Below are 12,024 nucleotides of genomic sequence, written 5' to 3'. Positions count from 1 at the left end.
ATTAAAAATATGCGGATATTTATGTTAATATGTATTTTCAATTAAATCAGATCTACTTTTTTTTGTTAAATCAATTTATATACACTTTTGAGCGTAGAAGATGTGTGTGGTAAAATTCAATGAACGATATTTTATAGGTATATGATGATAAAGACAAGAAGAAATTATGAATGAATATCAATTTTATTCTCACATATTCATTCTACCTCTATAAATCCATGGAGTTTTCATCAATTTTTTTCGAAACATATGTAACATTTCGGAGTTTTCGTATTTGTATTCGTTTATGTTTACCCGAACCAGGAATGTAATTCGGGTCTTTCGTCATTTATAAAAGCATTCATTTATTAGTATTTAACTTGGTTTAATTCATTTTATATCCTCATGTTATTTAAACTCGTTAAACAACTCCTAAAATCCCGTAAAAATGGCTAAAAATCGTTTATTTTTTATTCAATCTCCAAGTTCTATTGAGTGTTTTAACAAAAATTAAGCCACATGAAAAGTAATTTGGTCATGATTTATATCTAGGTTCATTTACTTATACATGAATCATTAACCTTATTCGCTTAAAATCGCTTAAAATGGCTAAAAATCGTTTATTTTCAATTCGATCTCCAAATCGTTCTATTTTTTAGTGTTTTAAGAAAATTAAGCCACAAGAAAAGTAATTTGGTCATGATTTATGTCTAGGTTCATTTACTTATACACGAATCATTAACCTTAATCTAGAAATCTTTTTCTTATTTTGTTTATTTTCTTTCCTAAAATGAACCGACAAGAAAATCTTCGTAATTAAGCCCGATTTCTTGACAACCCTTTATAAACTAAACTCCTGAAACCCTAATTCCTTTCCTGCAAACATTCCCTCACCTTCAATTTTTGGAATTTTGGGTGTTGATTTCTTTAGAACTCTTCCAGATGACTTGTTTAAGTCCAAGACTCTCCGTTTCTCGATTTCTCGTCTTTCCATTCGTTTTATGAGTAAAATGTAAACATGAAAAACGTTTACTTTAACCTAACTATCACAAGCCCTCTATCAATTTTACAGATCACGGGGGTTTGCCAGTTAATTTTACTTTGGCCCGTTTAGGGTTCATAAAAAGTCAAATCCGTATTTTTTTCAATTAACCTATCTTCTTATCAAAATTAGCTTTCACTCCAGAAGAATTTTAGTTTTGTTTTTAATTTTTACATGTGACGGACCAAAACCCAAACACCGATTCACTGTTCGGATTCTGACCCCCACCAGTTTGTTTAAACCTTGTTTTTATCATAACTCATAATCCATAAAGGATTTTAATGTGATTCTAGTTGGTTTTCTCTCGATTTTAATAATATTATCATCTGTAATTTATGCAGAATTTATTGTTTGAGTTGGATCAACTCACTTATTTTCGTTCTTTGTTATTCTAGCCCACTCTATCGCAAAGGTGAGTAATCACTCCCCATCTTTTACTGTTTTAACTCTTTGGGGGACCTTATGCGTACCTTATCATATTTTCATATAGCGTATTATATCAATTGCAAATCTTGAATATTATGTGGTTGATCAATAAAATGTTTCTTTTGTTTAAACAATCATTTAATTTCTAGCTTAATTGTATTTCTTTTAAGCATCTCGTATATTATACGGGTTCTAGAGCTAATGATAAGTAATATAATATTTTGACGATGCAAATGATAAGTTAGTACTAGCTAATAATTGCATTTGGTTTGTGGTTTTTCTTTTGTTTATTTCTATATATAGTATCTTTACGTACAGTTTGTCGATTTTACATTTGGTTTTATATGGGGTAGTATGCTCTTAGGTCCACAGTTCGTGGTTGTTTCATTTGCTTTCTAAGTATTAAATATTTTCTTTGTAGTATTTTGACTAGTTTCTTGCTAGTCGAAATTTCATTTTAATAAAAGTTTAGCCATTCGAAAAAAGTTTGAGCTTGAAGTTCGAGAACGTTGGAGTGTTTCCTGTCAATATTCAACAATGACAATTTCATATGAAATAATGTTTTCACATAATAGAGAAGAACCATTGTTACAAATAACATTATTAAGTGTGTGGGTCACTATAGCTTATTAATTATGCTGACGTGGCTCGCGTGAGGTTATTGGAACACCGCGCCTCCACCATTAGGTAACTAATGACGTGATCCACCACCTTCATGCTCATCATTAACCGATCGATTTTTATTAATTTCTTTTATGTATTTAAATAATATGAATATATGATGGAGAATTAAGTATAACATGAGTAGTAGTGGGGTTGAATGATAGAAGAAGACATGAGGTGACGCTGATGTCAAGTAATCCAGAATGAAGGATACTATCCATCATTATTTCGGATTAGTCATCAACTTAACTTTTTCTCCATCATTCGTTCATATCATTTAACCTATGCTATACTTCATACTTTATATCTACCGTTACATTTATTCGTATTATTTAATAACAAGAAGAAATGAAAAAGAATAAAGTTGACTGAGCCACGTGAGCTGGGTCATTGGAAACTCATCACTAGTGGTCTAAGCGTATGGTAGCACGACATTCTCGCAACACCACTCGTACCATCTCAGATCACCAATAACGCTTAATAAACCATACCCCTAAGTCTTATTAACTTTTATTTCGGTTTAAATGCAAAAGGTGTGAAACTGTAACTATGTTAAATTTGACATCCGTTCGTTTAGTCCATCCATCATGCATGTAGGTCCCTTGATCTTGACTTTATCTTTGACCAAAGCCGCAAACACGGTAAAACCCTACCCTCCACACCTGCTGACGTCACCAAAGCATCAAATGACTGCCAAACGACGTCATCACCACCACTTCCCACCTCTATATATTCCCACTTCGTTCTTTTGCAAAGTTAAAGCCACCATTACCCTTTTTCTCTCTCTCTAGAATAACATGGAAAGCTGCATGAAAACCACCACCACAACTACTGATCAGCTCAGTCCCACCAGTGTGCTTGCTCCTCCTACTCCGGTGGTGCTCGGCCCTTGTGCCGCCTGCAAGATCCTCCGAAGGCGGTGCACCGACAAGTGCATGTTGGCCCCTTACTTCCCACCCACTGACCCACACAAGTTCACCATTGCACATAGAGTGTTTGGAGCCAGCAACATTATCAAATTGTTGCAGGTAAACAAAAATACATGACAAAACAATATGGTGCGTGTATTTGGGATTGTTTATTTTAAAGTTTGAGTTTTTTTACACTATAGAATTAATTATTAGCTAGTCTCATAATGAATTTGAATAATTCAATTGAAATAAACAATCTTGTTCTGTTTATATATAAACTAACATTTCGTTTTGGTGTTTTACTCATGATTGTTCAAATAAGTAATATAACTATATAAATGCGTTAAATACATACAAATTTAATTTATCATATTTATTTTACTATACCAACATATATATAATAGCCAGAAAAGCAAATCTAAAAACACCTGGTAAAGCCTTTACCCTATATTAGACGAGAAATACGTTTTTTAGGCAAATTGAAGTTTGGTAATCCAAAATTTATCGTAACGAGATTATTATACTTCTAATTTTTTTACTTTTGTTGTCGAAGTCATGCTAGCTAGTCTAAAGAAAAGGTAAATACGTTTACCCCTAATTTATTATTTACTTACTTTTTATCCCAACTAGATTGTTGTAAATTATTTTTAAACGGCATAAATAAATGAAGTTACTCTTTATATATCAAACTATGATTGCTTTTGGTAACAAAAGTAAAAGCTGGAAGTGTTATTATTCACATTACAAGTATAGATTTTGTACGTAGCGGTAAACTTTACTGTATATATATTTTTTTCTTGTAAGAGCTATAAATTTATTGATGACAATGGTAAATGAGCAAATTGCTGGATTGATTTGGAATCTGGCTTTTTGAAGGTGAATCCCAAGATTTTGACTAAAGTTTCAAAAGTACTTAAATACTCGATTAACATATAGTTAAAACTTTACTTTCTAATCTCATTGTTTATCTAAAACTTTACTTTATTCATACATAGTAAAGAAAAATGGGAATCGCAACGATGGTATTTTTAATATATAAAACCCTTTCTTCTTTCTTTTTTTTTTCTTTTTCTTTTTTTTTTTGTTTTTTTTTAGTATGGAAAATGAGAATTAATGTTCCTCATGTTTAAAGGTGTATAGAAGTAAACGAGAGAGGATGTGACACATGAACACCAACTGTTTCTGTCACACCAATCAACTAATAAAGAGAACAAAAACATCTTAATATGATTTAATATTAAAGTCTTAATGCGTGATGTATTATGAAAATTAAATAATACAATTTTATTAGATGAAAATAGTATTGCCATCCCAAAACCGTTTTGTCATATATCACAAATTCTTGTGGCCTATGAACTAATCATTAGGATTAAACTTTCTAAGTAATAATTAACATGTTATTACGTGTGATCGATGTACAGGAACTTCCAGAGTTTCGTAGAGCAGATGCAGTTAGCAGTATGGTTTACGAAGCGACTGCAAGGCTTCGAGATCCTATTTATGGTTGTACTGGCACAATTTGCATGCTTCAGAAACAAATCAGTGTGCTCCAAGCTGAGCTAGCGAAGGCACTGGCAGAAAAGGTCAACTTGCAATTCCGACAATCCCATATTTTAACTCTAATACATATGCAAATGGAACAACATCTACCAATCTCACCGTCACTACAACAACAAAATCTTTTTGAGAATTTATGTTTGTTAGATGGCTGTGCGAGTATTGGAAGTCCCGAGCCCCTTTGGACATGAATTAAAAGTTGGTATTGTTCAAACCCCATAAGGAAATGGGTGTTGTGATCAAGATTCAAGAGGACCAAATCTAGTCTAAATTATTACTTTATTAAGCTTAACTAGAATGTAACGTTTGTAACCCATAAATGGGAATAAACAATATAATGCATAAATGATATTAGTCGCATTTTATTCATCTTTTGCAATTTAAAAGTAATATTTGCTCAACATAATTACTGTATTACTTGATTTTTAATTAAAATTGTAACATAAATGCAGTAAACTTATAGGTGACCTAACTTTTATTGGATTAAATTCTTCAATTTGTTGGGGCTTTTGTCAAACTTGCAATTGACTTGATAAAACTAAAATATTAGGTAATAGAGTATGTGTAACGAAGGTGAAGGATGGACGTACTAGTAATTTTAGTCACATATTTCACAAAACTTTTGTTGTTTAGTGAAGAAATATTTCAGAGGATTTTGTCTCTTTAATTTAAACTATGTGCTATTAGACCAATCATGGTAAGAATTCGATCGATATTGGTTCATTTGTTATAGTAATTCTTATTATAACTAATAATTAGCTTATATAAAACTCAAAGTTAATTATTATTTTTATTAAATACTTAATTCAAGATTGTGAAAGATTTAATTAAATTGTTAAACAAACGGGACTAAAAATCCAAATGAGCAAAGTTGTAAAAAAATAACAAATAAAGGCATCAATCCATATGAGCAAAGTTGTAAAAAATAATAAATAAAGGCATCAAACTAGTCTAAGATGGATTCGAACCTGGGTCCCAAGCCTGCTAAGCTTTAACCACATTAACCTTGACAAGTCATCCAGATTATTGGCCTATCAAGAAGGAACATGTGCGTAAGCTAAAGGCAGCATAGATGAAAATACTAAGATGGATGGGTGGGCATACAAGGTTAAACAAAGTAAGAAATGATTTTTTTCATGAGAGATTAGGGATGGCTAGCATATCAGATAAGATTAGAAAATCTATAAACAATAAACGCATACAAGCAGCCATATCAGCGTCACATGTCCACATTACATTTCAAATCTTTCCAAAAACCCCCTACCTTCTTCCATAACAACAAACGACCACAACCCCATGAAAAAGAAAATTAAATGTGTGTATAATATATATATATATATATATATATATATATATGGAAGGATAATTTGAAAATCTTGTTGAGATTAAATAGATTAGATTATGTTATTGAGATTAAATGAGATTAACAAATTAAGTATAAGAGAGAATAAAGATGTACGGTGATTATACTAATTTAAATGTCTGTTACACCTATGTAAAAAGTCGACTTGGTACGTAAAAAAATTCTATAATTTTTCTACGTACATGTAACCTACATATATGTAAAAAAAATCAAAAAAAAATTGTTACGTTGAGTTTTTTCGAGTTCGTAAAACTCAAAGTTGTTCTCAAAAGAAATCAATCATATATATATATAGGGGAAGTATAAAATAAAAACCCATTTGAGTTGTGAAAACCTGTGACAACCCTATTTAACATCGTTTTTTTTTCACACGTATATTTAATACAAAACATCGAAAAATAAAAAAAAATTATTTTGCTATTTTTTAACATATTTTTACTAATATTTATATATATTTTTTCAGAAGAGAAAAAAAGTTATATTTATATTTACATTTTTTATTAACTTTAATTGTGGACCACAAGATTCAAACTTTAATTAAAAACACGCGGTTGAGAATGAATTTCTAGAGTTTTCACATCTCAAGTGGGTTTTTATTTTAACCTAACCCTATATATATATATATATATATATATATATATAGAGAGAGAGAGAGAGAGAGAGAGAGAGAGAGAGTAAGGTTAAAATGAAAACCCATTTGAGTTGTGAAAACCCGCGAAAACCCTATGTAACATCGTTTTTTTTTGTTACATATAATATATGTTGTAACATTTAATACAAAACATCGAAACATTAAAAAAAATGTTTTGCTATTTTTTATCATTTTTTTACTAATTTTTATATATGTTTTCAGGAGAGAGAAAAAGTTATATTTATATTTACATTTTTTATTCACTTTAATTGTGGACCACAAGATTTAAACATTAATTAAAAACATATGGTTAAGAATGTGTTTCTAGAGTTTTCACAACTCAAGTGGGTTTTGATTTTATACTTAGCCATATATATATATATATATATATATATATATATATACATATATATATATATATATATATATACACACTTGTCATGTTTTGTTAATTCTCACAATTTTTTCTCTCCAAAACTAATATACCATAATATATATAATAAATCAATAATTATTCACTTTCCATTTACACTATATTTATATAATATCTATATATTTTTATAAATATAAATATTAACATATTATTTTACTATATATTTCAAAATACTTGGTGAATTTCAAAACTCAACAACAAGTCATGTTTCTCAAATGAAAATTGTTTTGGGTTTTTGTGGAAGTTAAATTTGATTTTATGAGTCAAAAGTTGGTAAATAGATTGTTTGGTACAAGTTAACTACATTTAGGTCAAAATTTGTTACGGGTCAAAAATAAAAATTCTGAGTATTTTTAAAATTGTGAGAATGCAAAATAGATTTATCGCCAAATTTGTTATGGGTTCAAAGTGTTAACTTTAAAATGTCAAAAGTATGAAAGTTAGAATTTTAAACATTATTCGGGTTTCAAGTTTATTTTTAATGGCATTTTTTTGAAATAATCAAAAGATTCGGGATTTGACAAATTAACTATTTTTCCCTCAACTATTAAAATTTAAGAAAAGATTGCGAACACTTTCGACATGCCACCCTCATGCCTATCAATGCTTTTAACTTTTATCAAATTTGAAATATTTATGCCACATTAATTTTTCCTTTAATGGTGATCAGAACGTTGTATGGGAAGCATGTCATGCAAAACTATGCTCAAATGAAAGAAAATAATCACAAAATTGAATGGGTTAACATGTTATTTTTTATGTTGTCATTATGACAAAGTCGAGAAGCCCTCTGAAACTTATCAAAATCTTTTTTATGGTGTAGCTCAGAAAAACATATTTCTTGAACAACATCCATTGCTACAATTTAATATCCTACTTTCCTTTGGTGGGTGGTAAATGGATAAATATATCAATAAAGGTAACGCCTCTTTTGTATTTTGGCTGAGTGGTTAGAACTACTATCGTATGAGAAGTCTTATTTTCGAAATTGGTTCATAACCAAAATTCTTTCAATTATATATATATGACACCGAGAATGAATTTTTCAATCGAAAGAAGCATTCTCGGGTATGATTTTGCACGGGCATTTTTTTATTAAGTTCATTTAAAAAAATCATTTTGTGATATAAATAAAATCAATTTTATGTACACATTGTATAGATACAAGTATAGATGTAATACATTTTTTCATATACACTATGTAATTATTTGTTTTACTTATAATTTTATAATTTGATTATCCCGTGTGTGACACGGGTCCTAAAACTAGTGTATATATATATATATATAGGGTGGGTTCAAGTGAAAACTACTCTTAAAGAGAAAACTTAAAAACATTTAAAAAGTATTTTTAATTTTTTTTAAGTATCTTTTTTTTCCATTATTCTTAAATGTTGTTATTGATTAAAAAAAAATTATCGGTAACCTCGTCGGTGTAGTGCACATGTGTAATAGTGCGCATTGCATATATGCAAAAGTGTTGTATTGCATAGAATACAACACTATTGCACGTATTTGATACGCACTATTGTATATATGCAATATAAGACTAATACGCACATCGAATACACATTAGTACGCATGTGTAATACAACATTAACGCGCATGTGCACTACATCGACTTTTATTTTATTATTATTTTTTCCCGTATAATACAACACTACCACACATATATAATACACAAATATTGAATATATGCAATTAAACACTATTGAACTTAAAAATACATAGTAATACACATGTGTAATACAACGGTATTGCACAGTAATACGTATGTGCATTACAACGGGTTTTTTTAATTTATTTTTATTTTTTTCGAGTGAAGGGTAATAACATAGAATAATGGTCAAAACAGATTTTTAAAAATATTTTTTTTATTTTTAATTAAAAATAATTCTTTAGAGTTTTTAAGTTCTTTCTAAAAATAAGTTTTCTCTTGATCCTCTTTATATATATATACATGTGTTTATATATATATATGTGTGTGTGTGTATGTGTTTTTTTATATGAGAGAGGAGAAAATTTTGATGCCCCCTACCTAGTCCCTTGCAAGTTTGTAGAGATAAACTTCTTTTTATGGATTTTACTTCTCAGCGAGGTTTGTGTTCTCAAAATCTACCCATTGCCACCTAGATTCAAACTTAGGGAACAAAACCTGTTATGGATGCTCTTAATGCTCAACAAAGATAGGACTTAGGTTTGAATCCCCCTAGGCTGGTTCAATCACTCTATAATATTGTTTTTTTTTTTTGAGAAAATTCTCAAAATAGTCCCTTTTAGAGAGAAAAGTCTCAAAATAGTCTTTTTTTCCTCAAAATCTTCTATAATTTGAACTGTCAAGACGCATTGGGAAAAGAGAAAAATAAAGACGAGATTTCGAAAGAAAGTCAGGTAAAAGACGAGATTTGGGGAAATAATGTCGGTAAAGTTCAAATTATTTGTAATCTTGGAGCAAAAATTCAAATTTTTTAAAAACTTTTTTACTCAAAAAAACCATATTGAGAGACTGTATTATTATGTTTCCTACCTTTCCCGTCTATATTTTTAAATTCTTGGAAAAATATATTTTTTACAATTATACCCCTAAACCACCATCACCCACTTGAACCACCACCACCACCTTGAACCACCACCACCACTACCGCCACCATCCACCACCACCCACCCACCGTCCGCCACCACCATCCGTCACCACCCACCACTCACGGACGGTGGATGGTGGTGGATGGTGGCGGTAGTGGTGGTGGTTTAAGTGGGTGATGATGGTTTAGGGGTATATTGTAAAAAATATATTTTTTCAAGAATTTAAAAATATGGACGGGAAATGTATGAAACATAATAATACAGTCTCTCAATACGGTTTTTTTGGGTAAAAAATTTTTTGAAAAATTTGAACTTTTGCTCCAAGATTACAAATAATTTAGACTTTACCGACATTATTTCTCTAAATCTCGTCTTTTACCTGACTTTCTTTTAAAATCTCGTCTTTATTTTTATCTTTTCCCAATGCTTCTTGACAGTCCAAATTATAAAAGATTTTGAGAAGAAAAACGCTATTTTGGGACTTCTCTCTCTAAAAAAGGCTATGTTGAGAATTTTCTCTTTTTTTTCATTTACTTATTTGACAATTTCAGTCCTCATTGTTTAAAGATTTGGTTAAATCCTTCACTATCTTGAACTAACAATTTAATAAAAGTAACAAATAACTTAAATTTTTAAATAAATTAATAATGACTAATTTCAACAAGACATAAAGAACCAAATCAATACCGATGAAATTATCGTTATGTCCTTGCCCTTAACGCTTACGATTAAGATAACTTAATATTATTATAGTAATGTCGAAGCACGAAATGGAATCTGACCTGACTCATGAAGGAGCTTCCACGGATTTCGAGATGAATGAACCGCATCCTGGTCTGCTGATCCTCTCCTCCGGCTGCTCGCGATCTGCAGTGGCGTTTTGGGGGTGTGGAGGTGACCGCTAAGAGATCTTCAAGATCTCTTGTTCACAGACACAAAAACTGGTGGTGGCACCTACTGAGCATGACCCCATGATAAGGAGGTGAAGACCTCCTTATATAGAGTCTCATGGCCACCATCATGATACCCTAATGGGCCTAGCCCAATTAGGGCTACCTCCACAAACCTCCTCAGCCCAATAACAAATGTATTAGCCCATATAATAAAACAAACCAAATATAATAAATTTAGGATTGTAAACCGGGTTTAATACCATACCCCTACAAGCCCCCCCAAGTCCAGCGTTGCTTCTGGGCGCGCAAGCGCTTAGGTGGAGCGTTGGACTTTATAAGGTGTTAGGGCGGTTTTTTCCCTTTTATTCGGCCTTATCTTTATTGTCTTGAGTCTGGGAGATTTTCTCCATGATGGTGACGCGTTGTGATCCTTAAGATGATGGTTGTGTCGAGTTATAAGGATAATAAAGCTTTGCGCGCGAGAGTCGTCTTACGAGCTGAGAAATAAAGCCTGCGCGCGAGAGGCGTCTTACAAGCTGGGTAATAAAGCATGCGCGCGAGAGGCGTCTTACAAGCTGAGCAATGAAGCCTGCGCGCGAGTGGCGTCTTACGAGATGAGAATAATAAAGCCTGCGCGCGAGAGGCGTCTTACGAGCTGAAAATAATAAAGCCTGCGCGCGAGAGGCGTCTTACGAGCTGAAAATAATAAAGCCTGCGCGCGAGAGGCGTCTTACGAGCTGAAAATAATAAAGCCTGCGCGCGAGAGGCGTCTTACGAGCTGAAAATAATAAAGCCTGCGCGCGAGAGGCGTCTTACGAGCTGAAAATAATAAAGCCTGCGCGCGAGAGGCGTCTTACGAGCTGAAAATAATAAAGCCTGCGCGCGAGAGGCGTCTTACGAGCTAAGAGTAATAACTGAGCTGGCGCGTGAGGCGACTTACGAGCTGTAATAATAACTGAGCTGGCGCGTGAGGCGACTTACGAGCTGTAATAATAACTGAGCTGGCGCGTGAGGCGACTTACAAGCTGTAATAATAACAGTAGCCTGCGCGCGAAGCGTCTTACGGGTTGTAATAATAATGTAAACCTGCGCGCGGGGCGTCTTACGGGCTGTAATAATAATGGAAACCTGCGCGCGGGGCGTCTTACGGGCAATGAAAGTAATGATAATAAAAGCTGGCGCGTGGCCGACGGGTTTATGAGGATTCCCAACCTTCAAGTATGGCGGGGAGGCGTATGGGAAATTGAGGATTCCCAACCTTTAAGTATGGCGCGGAGCCGTATGGGAAATTGTGAGGATTCCCAGCCTATGGCGCGGAGCCGTATGGGAAATTGTGAGGATTCCCAGGCTATGGCGCGGAGCCGTATGGGAAATTGTGAGGATTCCCAGCCTTCAAGTTTGAGCTAAGACTCATATTTTTGGGCTAAGGCCCTGACGTTTTAGAGTTAAGACTCGTCAACGCGTTTGAGCTTGGAGCTCACGCATGTATGTTTTACTTCGCTTTCTTTTTAATTTGATGTCAATATAATGTTGTCATATTGCT

The 12,024-nt window shown here is 32.5% G+C and overlaps 1 protein-coding gene across 1 annotated transcript; it reads left to right on the top strand.

The window, feature by feature from the left end:
* The first annotated feature begins 2,907 nt into the window (after window positions 1–2,907).
* Window positions 2,908–4,769, top strand: LOC143607189 (LOB domain-containing protein 1-like). The gene is made up of 2 exons (XM_077082723.1): window positions 2,908–3,138; window positions 4,443–4,769. Exons 1-2 carry the CDS (start codon window positions 2,908–2,910, stop codon window positions 4,767–4,769), a joined length of 558 nt encoding a protein of 185 aa, XP_076938838.1.
* The last annotated feature ends 7,255 nt before the right edge of the window (window positions 4,770–12,024 follow it).

The sequence above is a fragment of the Bidens hawaiensis genome, unplaced genomic scaffold (genome assembly GCF_021521415.1).
Source record: "Bidens hawaiensis isolate Kalapana, Puna unplaced genomic scaffold, B.hawaiensis_p1.1 tig00080162_1, whole genome shotgun sequence".
NCBI classification, from domain to species: Eukaryota; Viridiplantae; Streptophyta; class Magnoliopsida; order Asterales; family Asteraceae; genus Bidens; species Bidens hawaiensis.
The sequence above is the reverse complement of the archived record's forward strand: the minus strand, read 5'-3'. Positions and strand labels throughout refer to the sequence as shown.